Source organism: Borostomias antarcticus, assembly GCF_949987555.1.
Source record: "Borostomias antarcticus genome assembly, chromosome: 22".
In the NCBI taxonomy this organism is placed as follows: domain Eukaryota; kingdom Metazoa; phylum Chordata; class Actinopteri; order Stomiiformes; family Stomiidae; genus Borostomias; species Borostomias antarcticus.
The window spans coordinates 2,956,727-2,971,653 of record NC_140255.1 but is presented as its reverse complement, the minus strand read 5'-3'; the positions used below and the strand labels follow the sequence as shown (position 1 = coordinate 2,971,653).

The following is a 14,927-nucleotide window of genomic DNA, read 5'->3' as shown; positions in this document are numbered from 1 at the left end:
AAAAATACATCATCCAGCCGGTCACTGTCTCTATGCATATCTTGTTTAGTCTCTCTTCTATTGTGATGTGTCCTCACGTCAAAGACTGCTCCATCTCATCAAGTTTCCATCATTTCGTTATTGCCGTCAAGTATCAATGAGGAGTCGGTGATACCTTAACCTTAAGGATTATCACAATGTATACACATTTTCACTCATGTATGTGACTTTTATAGAAGCCTACATTTATTTACAAGGTGTGAGAGGCTACCTTTGTTTTCTTTAAGTTTGGGGTGATGAAATGCCTCTGACTGGGGCTATGGGGAAAACCCCTTTAGCATGAACTCTGTTCCCCCCAGGTTTTCCTGTGTCACCCGCCACCCCATTCATTTTAATTTGTGTTGTTTTGTGAACCCAGGCAAAACGTGTGATTCCATCATCAATCACTGTGCGTGTAACCCTTGTTTTAATGGCGCCTCATGCCAGAACCGAGTGGATGGATATTACTGTCATTGTCCATTTGGTGAGTATTTATCAGACAGAGAGTTCAGTTGCTGACCCCTGGTACTGTAGCTGATAATATGACATTATTCAGTTCCATAACGGTCTATTCTTGGTGCGATAACTGTGTTGTTACCCGTAAGTGTCTCCATGTGCTATGTTGTGTGACTGTTTTGTGCATGTGAGTCCTACATCTGCTTATGCTATTGATAGGCAACATGTATTGTAGATGCGGGATGATAAATTATTCTCTTCATCCTGTCTCATTCCTGATTATTCATTTCTCTTCTCAGGGGTTTTCGGAAAACACTGTGAGCTCAACAGCTACGGCTTCGAGGAGCTCTCCTACATGGAGTTTCCCAGTCTGGACCCCAACAATAACTACATCTACATTAAGTTTGCCACGCTAAAGAGCAATGCACTCCTCATGTACAACCATGACAACCAGACCGGAGATAAGGCGGAATTCCTGGCTCTGGAGATCTTTGAGGGGCGTATGCGTTTCTCCTTTAACTTGGGGAGTGGGACCTATAAGCTAATAACCATGATAAAGGTCTCGGACGGACAGTTCCACACAGTCATCGCAAGGAGAGCTGGAATGGTAAGAGGCAATTTTACGCCTGAAAAATTGCTCTTCTACCATGCTATTTTTCTATTTGTTCTTCATAAACGCTTGGAAAATATATTTTATGGACAGGCTTAATGGTTTTATAGACCCATGGTTGTGAAAAAAATAAGGAAAATGTAATGTTGCCACATGTCTATAGAGTACTGTTTTATATTTTCAATAGGAGTTCTGATATCCTGGGTTTTTATAGACGAAAGCTGTGTCCAAATGTGGCTTTATATTCTTTTTGCATTGCCATCAGATGATAATTAAATTGCCCACACATTGCTAGTTCTGCTCATGGTTTTCATGGTTAGTAATTATGTTTGATTGCTTGTTGTGATTTACAATACAGTCCTCTAAAATAGCTCTCCAAAGTTGAAATTCAGTGCATTTATTCAGAATCCGTGTTGTTCCTCTGCCAGTTTTGCGTTGGTGGAGAGAGAGAAAAACGCCCACCCCTGTCAAGTTTTATAACATAACTCCTGCTGGACTTCAAATCTGTCATTTCCCACCGTGCACTGGGATTTCATAGGAAACTGGTAAAATCGTTAAATTGTCAGCTTTGAGATAGTGCAGAGTGACAGGAGGGAAATGTACACAACATGCAGTGAGAAAGGCGATTCTGCCCTCATGCTGTACTGCAAATACTATGTGCAGGTTGAGGAATTACCATGTTAGGGTTCTTGACCCAGTTGAGGAATAAGGGGGAAGCATGCATGCGCTGTGGCGGAAGTGCCCACTCCCTCGGGCTGTGTGGAGCAGACCTGATCAGTGTGTTTGGAGAAGGTGATATGGGTCATTTCGGTGGACATGTGAAGGCATTTTTTTCAGTTTCTGAACTTTGGGATTTTGAGCAGATGTCTAAAGCAGACAAAAACCACAGCCCGTGTAGCCAAACGCTGGGCACACACACAAAAAGACTAGCATACTGGCGTCTCACTAAAGTCATATTGTTTGCTGAGAGAGGATCATCAGCAGGCATCATTATATTGTCATCCTGAAATGAGGAATACTGTCGGTTAAAGGATACCAGCAGGTCAGGCCAATGCTTTGTTTTGAGCTTCTGTAGATCAGTAGAGGCCATCAAAATAAACTGTGACCACAGGTCATTATACTGTTTGGTCATCCTCAGACTAGTTGTAATCCTTAGACTAGTAGTATGTAATCTACTATTATAGTGGAATTACAGCAAGAATATAAATCATATTCCATTACATTTCTGAAAAACCCATGACTGAAAAAAAAAGAAGAAATTCTCTGTTCTTTTTTGCCCTTCTATTGTCCTGCATGGAGTTAGTGTGCGATTGAGGACTTTAGGACACATCATTTTTTCATAACAGAATCTGCACCTGCCCTGCTTGCTCATCAACCAACTGAATGTTTCTTTAGTGCTCAGCGTCAAGCCGACCAGATCTTTTATAGAACACGCTTCCTTCACACCTCCGTTCCGTTCCAGTTTTAACATACCGAAATCAACGGCTGGTCGAGCCCTGAATGACGAGTGCTTGTTCAGAGAGAGGATGCACGTGCGGCAGCTGTGTACAGTGGCTCGTCCGTCCTGAGATGGTGTGACATCACCCAGAGTGTTTACCCTGCTTCCTGGACTTTAACAAAAAAAAAAAAAACTTTTTTTGTCACATTCAGTATTCATTTCCCAGGGTGTTTCCTCAAACAAACGTTTTTACTCAGACGTGTGACACATGACAGCATGTGTATGATGTGGTTTGTCTGCAGGGGCTTTGATCTGAGGAAAATACATTAATAAAATGCCCATATGGCTGTGGTGTGTACTGTAGCACTAACAATACTGGCGACAAATTTCCCTTGTTTTTTTTTGCCTCATAAACCGTAGGTCTCTGTGTTAGTAATTTAGTGTGCTTCTGTGTATGTGCGTGTGCGCGCGCATGTGTGCGTATGGTCTATTTGTGTGTATGTGTGTGTGTGTGTGTGAGAGAGAGAGAGAGAGAGAGAGAGAGAGAGAGAGACTGTGCTGGATGATTTGTGCTCATGATCCGTACAGGGCTAGTCCATGTTTACCTAAGACCATATGTAGATGGAGCAGGCTGGCCTTGCGTTTTCAACACGTTCACGGACTTTGTGGTTTTCCAGCTACCCTTAGACACTTTCAGACATCACAGAGGGAATAACAGAGGCTTTGATTTAAGAGGCGAAGGGAACATTAGACAAACACTTTTGTATATTAAGAAATGAATGAAGTTATTGTGAAGAATCTTCTTATAGAAAACTGTTGAGATATTTCCATTGTGGATTGTTTCTCTCTAAAGTTAATGGCCTTAAGGTCACATTTAACCACTTTATCTGTACCTGTATTGTATCTGCTTATTGCACGTGAGTGCTCATCTGAGTAAGACGCTGTGTGTGCTGGTATAGTCATCAGAAAAGTGCAACGTGTGTTTGTGTGCTGTGTGCTCCTGCACTAGGCACATTAACGTAGTGTCTGTGTCTTTATGTCTGTCTGTGTGTTTACTCTGAAAGGAGAATAACACGTGTGTCTCTGTTCCTCTCGTGACCCAGGCTGCGTCCCTGACCGTGGACGTGTGTGGAGACGACCAGGAGCCAGCCTACTGTGCCGTCAGCAACGTGGCCGTGCACACAGACTGGTAAGAGCCAAGCCAATGCAGTAGAGTGGCATTCAAATGAGTTCTTATACCATGAAAAATTATGCTAATGTACCTTCCCTGTTAGTTTAGGGGCCGTTAGCGGGTTAGGAACAGGGTTGAGAGGGTCTTAACATCATGTCTCAACAAAGACACAACATCCTGATGACAGTGTTGAAAATCCTCATAGACGGTAGCAAGAATTTAACTGGAACCAATACAGTAGGGGGCCTTCATATGGCTGCATAGAAAGTCAATGGCATGTTAGTGTAAAAGTCATGGAAAAAGTGTTTCTTCCTGGAGAAATCCAGGGGCCTTCTTCCAATCCAATAAGCTTTCTTATCAACTTATTTTTATGACTATCTGACTGTAAACTTTATCATGGCAGCACCTTGTGTAAGCATTCCGAGAGGCCCATTGGCCCATCTGTGTGTGTGTGTTTGTGTATGTGTGTGTGTGTTTGTGTATGTGTATATGTGTGTGTGTGCGTGCGTGTGTGTGCGCGTGTGTGTGTGTATATGTGTGTGTGTGTGCGTGCGTGTGTGTGTGTGCGCGTGTGTGTGTGTGTATATGTGCGTGTGTGTGAGAGTAAAATAGTGATCTGGCAGATGAGGAATGGGCCGGGGAGTTCTGCCCAACGTTTATTTGAGGAGGGTCCTGCATAGTATTGTTGTGAGAGGCACTGACCCGCGGTGGCTTTCTGTGTGTGTTTGTGTGTGTGTGTGTGCACGTGTGTGTGTGCGTGCGTGCACATGTGTGTGTGTGTGTGTGTGCGTGCACGTGTGTGTGTGTGTGTGCGTGCAGGATCTTGGACGTGCAGCCCAACAGGCTCTCGGTGGGAGGCGTCAGGTCAATAGAGCCCCTCCTCCATCGCCGAGGTCAGGTCGCCACCCACGACTTTGTGGGCTGCATCATGGAGTTCGCTGTCAACGGGCGCCCGCTGGAGCCGAGTCAGGCACTGGCATCGCGTGGCATCCTTGACAGGTCTGGTCCTTTCTCTTTTTCTTCATCACTCCATCTCTCTCTCTCTGTCCCACTGTCCATCTCCGCTTACCCCTTAACTTTCCCGGCTGGATATCCGTTCGTCCTCTCAGCCCTCTGAAGAATACCCCAAGAAGACCCCGTTTTATAGAAATAGCAGATTTTTGGAATTGCAGACAGAATGCCGGTTTCATTCTTTGGTTGTGAATAGCGGCGAAGACGGATCTTTTAACATGCTAATTCCCTCGCTTCTTTTATGGGTTTTGTATTGCTGCGGAATCTGGCCTATCCGGGTGTCCTTTTGAGGACCCCAGCCCTCCGCCACTATGGGGCTGACCATGTTTGTGCCTGTCTGCATATCTGTCTGTCTGCAGATGCCCCAGGCTGGAGGGAGCCTGCACTACCAGCCCCTGCAGACACGGGGGCACTTGCCTGGACCACTGGTCCTGGCAGCAGTGCCAGTGCGTGGACGGCTTCACTGGGAAGTACTGCGAGAAATGTGAGTGATTTTGAAGCAAAAATCTCCTCTGTCCGTTCTCTTCATAGACATATTTTTAGGAATGTGAAAATGACTCATATGGACGCCACACCATGTAAAAGAAACACAGGTCATGGTGGGTATTACATAACCATTTTACACATAGATATCAAGACATAGGACACATATTGGGACATAACATCTAATCAAAACTTGCAGAAATGCAACTAAGTAGAATTTGTTGCTGAAGGCTACAGGGAATGCGGAGCTGATTAGTACTGATAAGATACTGTAAGAACTATTCTATTCTAGGCTGTCATGACTGCCGCTCTTGCAAACTCTCGCACAGCAGCTGTTAGTAGGCGGGTAATATATTGGAACAAATTTGATGATCTTCCATCCTTCTTTCACAGACATCACAGCCGACACAGCTCTGTCTCTGGATGGCAGCGGCCGTCTCGACTACTCCATGAGACAGAGCCCCAAACGGGACCTCCTGCTGCGCCACGCCCTCCTGGGCCTGCCCCTTGACCCCCCTGGTCCCAGCAGCCTGGAGGTCAAGTTCCGTACGCGCAGCAAGACCGGCACTCTGCTGCATGTACAGGAGAGCAGCAACTACACCACAGTGAAGGTACAATAAGGGAGGCAGCATACGCACACATCCATACACACACATGTACTGTACACAGACAGACAGACAGACACACACACACACACATATATATATATATATATATATATATACTGTACATGTACAGTACTGTACACAGCAACACACACACACACAACACACATATGTACACATACAGTACTGTACACACACACACACACGCACACGCACACACACACACACACACACCATGCCCCTCCCAAGTCAAAGCAATGTGTCTCCATCACCTCCTCCCATTACGGCTCCTTCATTCCGCTGTGCCTCGGTTGAAGGATCTGACTGATCCTGGGCAGCTGCCCAAAGGATCCCGAGGTCTCATTCATCCTCTTTACCCCGGTACCTCCGACTGCACCAGTCATGCTGGGCCTCTCTCATGCTTCTGCTGTCTGGTGCTGAGCAGAGCAGCAGGCCAGTCCAATCACCACAACTAGATGTACAGCCCAAAGAAAAATATTGTATGTACTATGCAATCTAAAGGGGGGAAAAGAGAGGGGATATACTGTACATAAATAACAAGATGTAAAGTATATAACCCTTCAATTTGTTATCCAGATCCCCACGTTTTTGGCTTCAGGGATTTTTATATTCCCAGATTTCTGTGGGCCTTTTAAATCAATTTAAACAAAAAGTACTCATCTTTTTTTCTTTTTTTTTTCTTTGAAGGAGACTCAAATAAGATTACTTTTCCATGTAAGGATGTATATGAGATTACCATACCTACTGCTCAGTCAATCATTCATTTTCCAAGCCAACAACAGAATGGACTAATTACAGTGCATCCATACCTTTTGCTTATGGTTCTTATGGATATAGAGAACACATAAGGAAGATAAGACGCTCCACTAGACCACAATTTACGTACACGTTGAGCATTTCTCTTATCTATCTACAGTATCTTGTATGTTTATTTCCATTCTCCTAGCTCACTGTTTGATTTTGCCCTCCCAGCTGAAGAACGGGAACGTCCATTACGTCTCTGACGCCGGCGTGGGAGGCAAGGTGGAAAGAACCCTGGGCGACATGGCGCTGTCGGACGGCCAGTGGCACACCCTGCAGCTGCTCAAGAATGGCTCTGCCACGGCCCTCCGCCTGGATGGGGCGCACCTCAAGGTCATCCAGCACACCACCCAGGACTTCGGGGGTCTCAACGTCCTGTCTCTGTCCCTCGGAGGGGTTCCATCTGCAGCCGCCCAGCAGAAATCTGCAGCAGGTGAGACAGCGTTGGTGTTTAGTGTGTATGCAGTGTGTGTGTGTGTGTGCGTGTGTGTGTGTGTGTGTGTGTGTGTGTGTGTGCGTGTGTGTGTGTGTGTGTGTGTGTGTGTGCGTGTGTGTGTGTGTGTGTATGTGTTGCTAGTTGCTGGGGGGGGTGACATATACAACCTTTTCCACTGAAGAAATATGGTGACTTCTTTTTAACCTCACCTCATTTGGTGGTGGTCCCAATACTGCTCACTGGAACTGGAGTAAACTTGTTTTATTCACAATCACTTCTTTCAATGTACAGTAGGAGACTCTAGTTGCTTTGCTTTAGCATCATTCATGGCCAGAAGATCATACTAATTGTGTCTTGACTTGGTCTGGGAGCTCTGCCTTTGACAATTTGAAGGTTTTCATCTTATTGCTATGGACTCATGTTTAGGGTTAGGCCTGAATTGCGAATTTCCTCAACTCTGACTTGAAATAGTTTTGGTAAGGTGAAAGAGAGGCCTTCCAGATGGAGGACATACAACACTGCAAATTCAAGCCTTTTGAGGGAAAGAAATAGCATGGACTAATATGGTAAAAACAAGCAATTTGAATGATTTGTTGGCCTCGTTCACACAATAATGCTAAGGGTATCTTTCAAAATAAAGGCAGGCTGCCTTGTCGAACAGTGATTATCTGGTCCATTTTTGTCCTCACCTGGGCCAAGTAGTTTAGCGACCGAACCCCAGCTCAAAGACCTCACCTGGGCCAAGTAGTTTAGGAACAGACCCTAGCTCAAAATGCATGTCTAAACAGTTGTGCTGGGGTGTGCATTCTCCAAGCAAGAGCTAATGAATGAAAACAAATGGATTTCATTTACAATGGGATAAATTCAATAAACATGTATTTATATCTGTGAGGCAATGTTGTTGTGCAATACAAAAGCAAGGTTTGAGTTAGTCACCAAATCATTTCTTCCAGATGGACATCTCAAAGCAATAATAACTCTGAAGATGAATTGTCTGGCAGAAAATTCCCATGTTTAGAGAATAATCATATTCCACCTTTCAAATTTGCCAATGATTTATTTACCTGTTTGAAAATGTGATTTGTCGAGGTGTTTTCCTTGAGGAAATTTCATTGAGGTCTTGGCAGTTATCTGGCAAAACTAAATTCCTCCAGTTCCTCTTATTTACCAGGAAGTGATCCAGAGGTCTTGGCACATTTTGAAAAGCCATCAGACTTGTGTCTGTCGATTGCCTTCCAGACCACTGTGATGTTTCCTCCCAGATCACATTCCAGTCTTATCTGAACGGCTCTTCCTCTTATTCTTCCACAGGTTTCGATGGCTGCCTGGCCTATGTGAAGTACAATGGGGACAATCTTCCGTTCACCGGCGAGCACAGCATGGTCACACTATCGAAGACTAGCCAGTCTGTCAAGATCGGCTGCAGGGGCCCCAACCTGTGTGAGAGCAGCCCTTGCTGGGACGGCCTGATGTGTGTGAACCAGTGGTACACCTACCAGTGTGTCCCGCCCGGCGACTGTGCCTCCAGTCCCTGCCAGAACCAAGGAAGCTGCGTGCCCAACCCTCGTTCTGGTTTCGCCTGCGTCTGCTCCGAGTCCTACACGGGCAGGACCTGCGAGACCCTGGTGGCGTGCCTGGGGGTGCAGTGTCCTCAGGGCACCATCTGTAAGACGGCCACCAATGGAGGCTTTGTCTGCAGCCCCCGTCCCTCTACCAATGAAATGATCCTGCCCATCTGGGCGGTGCCGGCCATCGTTGGCAGCTGTGCCACGGCTCTGGCTCTGGTGGTGCTGAGCCTGATCCTGTGCAACCACTGCAAGGACCGCAACAAGACCAAAGTGCCAAAGGAGGAGAAGAAGCCCAAGGAGAAGAAGAAGAAAAAGAAGAAGGGGAGCGAGAACGTGGCGTTCGATGACCCCGATAACATCCCGCCGTATGGTGATGACATGGCGGTACGGAAGCAGCCGGAAGGAAACCCCAAACCGGACATCATCGAGAGGGAGAACCCTTATCTGATCTACGATGAGACAGACATCCCCCACAACAACGAGACCGTCCCCAGTGCTCCCTGTGCGCCCTGCAGCGGCCCAGAGCCCGACATCGAGCACTATGACATCGACAACGCCAGCAGCATAGCGCCCTCCGACGCCGACATCATCCAGCACTACAAGCAGTTCCGCAGCCACACCCCCAAGTTCTCCATCCAGAGACACAGCCCTCTGGGTTTCGCCCGGCAGTCGCCACTCCCCCTCGGGGCGAGCAGCTACACCTACCAGCCCCAGTACAGCCAGGCTCTGAGATCCACGCCTCTCAGCCATTCGCACTCCGCCTGCCCGACCCCCAACCCCCTCTCCAGGCACAGCCCGGCGCCGTTCACCAAGCCCCCGTCTTTCTACCGCAACACCCCAACCAGGGAGCTCAACCTGGCCCGTCGGGAGGGCAGCCCCCTGGACCTGCACAGCGAGGCGTGCCAGCCAGCGCCCATGTTCAACTACGCCACTCGGCTGGGGCGCCGCAGCAAGAGCCCCCAGACCATGGCCGGCCACGGGCATGGCTCCAGGCCGGCCAGCCGGCTCAAACAGCCCATAGAGCAGATCCCCCTGGAGACGGGACCCCCCGTGGGTCTGTCCATCGAGGAGGTGGAGCGTCTCAACACGCCGCGGCCGCGCAACCCCAGCATCTGCAGCGCTGACCATGGGCGCTCCAGCTCGGAGGAGGACTGCCGCCGGCCGCTCTCGCGAGTGCGCAACCCGGCCGACGGCATCCCGGCCCCGGAGTCGTCGTCCGAGAGCGACTCGCACGACTCGTTCACCTGCTCGGAGATGGAGTACGACAGGGAGAAACCGGTGGCGTACAGCTCCCGGGTGCCCAAGCTGTCGCAGGTCAATGAGTCGGACGCCGACGATGAGGATTATGGTGGCCGACTCAAGCAGAGGCGCTACTCCAGCCGGAGGGCTGAGGGGGGGCCAGGTACTGCCCAGATGCCCCCTACCGACCATTACACTTTGCCCCATAAACTGGGACAACAAGCTGGGGGCTTCAACTGGGACAACCTTTTGAACTGGGGACCAGGCTTTGGCCATTATGTGGACGTGTTCAAAGACCTAGCCCTTCTTCCAGAGAACGCAGCCGCGAAAGACATTGAAATGAACAGCGGAGACGGGTCAGTGACCATTCTAAATGAAGGAGAGGCCGAGCAATATGTATGAGACTATTTATAACAACCCTGTACTATATGGTGATGTTCTCAAAAAACAAAGACAATGTTGATTACCAGAGAACCGTGGACTAGCAATATTTGTTTCTTTGCTCAAACAAGACGACCTTCGACACAGTAAGGCAGAAAAAGACACCTTTAAAATAAATGTTTGTGTAGTTAGTCCCTTTGAAAGAGTTTGCCAGTCTTTTCCATACCTCAAACTGTACAATCATGCATTCATCTCTTTGAGGCCTCATTATAAGGTATCCATTAACACTGAACTGTTTGGACAAAAAAGGCAAAGTCTGAATTCAATTTGGTGACTGCAAAGCGCCATTCATTTAATCTTAATCTAATGTGTCTGTTCTTTATTACCAATATTGCCTCTCCTTTGCAAAACTTCTGTCACATTCACAACTGAAAGATAAGTTGAGTGATAACATTGAAACACTCACAGGAAGAGAATTCCAGTGGACCATATAGCAATAGAAACCCCAGCCTGTGTCTTTTATTTTTTGAGTCAGTTTCTCATTCTCTAAAAGGAAGCATGTGCTTTTCATCCGACTGCACCTGTAGTCTTTGAGATACAGCGAGAATGAGCACACCACTTTGCTCACACGGTAATCAAGGTCTGCAGATGTTAGGACTCAAGCAGTCTCTTTCTCTCTCTCTCTCTCTTTCTCTCTCTCTTCCATTAAGTCTCTCTAACTCTTTCTCTTTCTTTCTCTCTGGGCGTGTGTTTCTCTCAGTTGACTGGCTGGTTAAGTGCTCCAAGAGCAAGGATTAATCAAGTGCCCTGCCTTACAGACACCGGAGGATTTGAGATTGGGGAGGACACTGCTCTTTTTATTGGCTGGAGGTCATCCCTATTGGAGGCGGTTCTTGGAGGAATTTAGTCTTGGTTGCAAAACTCCCAAATGCTATATGGCTATATGGCCACGAAGAGCTTGGGGCAAAGATAGTGGATCCCTGTTATCACATGATCCCTTCTCCAGCTAAGAACTATGAACTTGTGTAAATGTTTTTTATTCATGGGAAATCATGGAAGTAATTTGTTGTCAGTGTCTTCGTCCATTATTTTATGGCTTCTACTTTTTGTACTGTTTATTAACTTAAATTACTTATGCTGTGTTTTTATGGATATTTTCATAAGCTGAAATGTATGTTCTTACTTTCAGGGAAAGTAAGATTGAAGACTTATTTTTTACATTTGTTACATATGTAACAATTTTCCACTTTTGATAAAACTATAACTTACTGTATGCTTTGTACATGTAAAAAGCCAATAACAGAATAAAAAGTATTTATTTAAAAGGTTTAGCCCCAAGTGACTGCAATGTGGTAAGTGATCTTCCTTAAATGCTGTTGGGATACCTAAAAATAGTCCAGTCTTTAAGTAGTCACCTTTTAGCACAGATAACATCACAATAATGTGGAAGGTAAGATATTTTATACTCCAGGGTTCTTGAGCTTGTTGTGAGCAAAGTTTAAATAAAGCTTTGTCTGAATTGAACAAAACATTTAAAAATGCCATTGAGGACCCAAATGAAACCGAGCCACTGCACCCATAGCCAAACACAACACTCAGCGGACTCTGCGACGCAGGGCCCTATATAGCTTTCAACAATTATTTACATCTGGCTTATTGAGCAGAACCCGTTTTTTCTCTCGTAGCCTGGTGATCCGGTATGCAACATGCTTATCTTCTCCGTCATCAAGGAGAGGGAGGCCAGGAGAGAGAAGGCAGGGAGCCATGAACGGAGTGAAGAGTGACAACTCAAATCTGGGTAAATGACCACAGGCTCCTGCTGAGGTCCTGGTCCTGCCGGGAGCCATGTTGACGCAGTCTCCTCCAGATCGCTGCTCCATGCTGATGCAGAGATAACAACACTCGTAATGAGAGTGATAGGAAGTGAAAAAGAACCTCATGTAAATAGGAGAGGAGACAAATTCAAATAAACCTCACAGCATCCCCCCTTTACTTTGTGCGCAAGATCAGCCCGGTAGGGTACTAAGTTAAACAAAGAGAGAGGTAGGAGATTTCATACCAGACACTCTCATATGGGAGCCATCGCCTGGCAGGGGATGGGGAAGATGGCACAAAGGCTACATTGTCAACCTACCCTAAGGTACTGTAGAAGGCATGCAGAGTATACATTGGATTGGCATGCTGTAATATCACTACTCAACAGATACTACTGTACACCGTACATGAGCAGGCACAAGTTGACAGGATTGAGAGTGTTAGTTTTGCAGTGCAGCGTAACTGCTTTATCAACATTAAACCCATTAAGTTCTCAGCATGGAGTTAAAAATGGAACAAACTGTTTTCAAAGAGAGTGTTAATGAGTGAAATGCCAACAAGACGTTCCCGATGCTGTTTCTCCTCATGCCAAATCCTTCATCTTGAATGAAGGTGTGAAAGGAGTGAAGTTGATTTCCCATGGCACCTCATGCTGAGCAAAGCAGTTTTACAATATATAGTCATCAAATAGAATTCCTACTAATTACTTTGGTATCCTATTCTGTTTACTTTAAGTTTTACTTGTGTTTATTGGAGGATGTGGTGTGCTAATATTATTATTGACTTACAGTACTTAAATCAGAGTTCCTCTCAAACCCTTCCCAAGCTTTTTATGAAGATTGATGATCCTTCCAGTGACATGATAAAACTAAAACAGCTCCCTAGGCTTTAATCAAATGGCTTACAATTAAAGGCATATTCATCTGTAACACATACAGTACTCCTCTACAAGATGGGAACACTCAGTCATTGGCTGATCTTAAAACATATTCCTGGAGGTGGTTAATCTCTCGAATCATTTAAACCCTCTTCTCTGCATGAGTTTGTGTACTATGAACTCAAATATCTGTCTAGATCTGTCACCTTCTCATAAACCTATGTAATCAACAATCAATACTTTAGTGTGTCAGACTTACTATATCTACCTTGCATTAAAATATACTTTTATTACAGAATTAATCATTGAGACTGGTACACACAATTGGAAAGCAGCATCCATAGAGCAACCATCAAGGACACATCCCCAGTTTATCCACTAAATGCAAACATGTGAAACAAAAGAAAGATGTAGAAATTATCACCCCATCTTAAGGGAGTGCTGGGGTTCACATCTGTATAAAAGATGCATGGTGAGCCCGCGATAAGTGTTCCTGAATGCTGTGTGTACTGAAGCCAAGTGCTGCCTTTCATGAAAGCCTCAAAGAACTGTGCTGTGGGAAATGAAAAAGAAGATACTGGTGCACTGTATAGGATGAGTGATCATCTTAAAGAAGATACTGGTGCACTGTATAGGATGAGTGCTCATCTTAAAGAGAAGTATCTGTGACTGTGTACAGTATCTGTGACTATCTTTGTGGTCTTCTGCATACAGTATATAGGACAAGATGACTCTTAAACATTGATAGAAGTGTATGACGAATGCTAAGCAAGGAATGTCAGTTTGAGACCTCCAGCTCGAGTGCCACTACATTGTCAGTGTGCTTCATCATCAGGCGTGGGGAGAACGATGCAGCGCATCTGTTTTGGTTTTGCTGTGTGACACAGGGCTGGCTCAGCAATTTTGATTTTGTTTTGTTTTCTAATTCTGGGGGATGCAGATGACTTTAGTGCAGCCTAGCTCACTGTGCTTGGCAAAGGGGCGAAACACTCTCTCCTCAGGGGAAAATAAGGCCCTGTAGTCTCCCATGGGGTTTTGTTTCTGTTGTTTTGGGAATGCAAGGTGTCTTGCATTACTTACACTGTAATGGAACGTTCAATCTTGGTGAAACGGTACAGTATCTTGGATTTAGTAAAATAATAATAATAATAATAATAATAATAATAACAATACTACTACTACTACTAATAATAATAATAATACTAATAGAATGAAACAGAATAGAACAGAATGCAACTTTCATATCAGATGGACTTCTACTCAGGCACTGTCCTCTACAAGGGATGGTCATAGCTTCAGCACCAAAACACTGGAGAAACAATGGCCAACAAGCAAATCAAGTAACCAGGCCAAAACCCCAGCACACAGCATGGACTTAAACATGCAAACAAACATGCAAACATCATCAGGGCCAAGTCGTCACTCTGCCAATCTTCTGTGTGGATCGCCTATCTAAATGTTTAGTTTTTCTTCGACCACACCAAAATCATAAAACGCTGGAGGCATTATGGTCTCTTCTTCACTGGAGAGTTTAAACATGTTAGGAGATATGACATATTGCTGAAAAGTTGCTCTCATTATGAAAACTTCATCTATTAGTGAATTAATTATATTAACTGCTACAGCATTGGCCTTCATCAGATACTTTCACATTGGAACTCAAGTAGTTTACGTTGGCCTAGTCTGTCGTTGTAGTGTGTATCGTTTCCAGTTACTGTACAGCCTGGAAATGACAACTCTGAGTTATGAGTTGCTGAGTTCTTCTCTCAGCTACAATACAGTATACCATGAAGCATATGAACAGCTGCCTGATTACCACATAGGCACATACATAAGGACAGTCTGGCTGTTATACTGTGAAAATGAAGGGGACTTTCACAAAAAAATGACTGTCATTTAAATCTTACAAGTTTGATAGGTTAAGTTTGGGGTTATTCACTATACAGTCTTGTATACCCTTGGCTGTTTATAGTTCCCGATGCCTGCAAGAAATGGTA

The 14,927-nt window shown here is 45.4% G+C and overlaps 1 protein-coding gene across 1 annotated transcript in view; it reads left to right on the top strand.

Annotated features, from left to right (window-relative positions):
- Window positions 1-10,259, top strand: part of fat4 (FAT atypical cadherin 4) — a gene marked incomplete at both ends in the record, with an annotated part of 85,525 nt that extends 75,266 nt beyond the window's left edge. The window contains 8 exons of the mRNA XM_084456518.1: window positions 398-502; window positions 774-1,081; window positions 3,626-3,711; window positions 4,513-4,692; window positions 5,064-5,188; window positions 5,581-5,798; window positions 6,786-7,047; window positions 8,362-10,259. Of these exons, the coding sequence (XP_084312644.1) occupies window positions 398-502; window positions 774-1,081; window positions 3,626-3,711; window positions 4,513-4,692; window positions 5,064-5,188; window positions 5,581-5,798; window positions 6,786-7,047; window positions 8,362-10,259 (3,182 nt within the window). The remainder of the gene's footprint in view (window positions 1-397; window positions 503-773; window positions 1,082-3,625; window positions 3,712-4,512; window positions 4,693-5,063; window positions 5,189-5,580; window positions 5,799-6,785; window positions 7,048-8,361) is intronic.
- Between the last annotated feature and the right edge of the window lie 4,668 nt (window positions 10,260-14,927).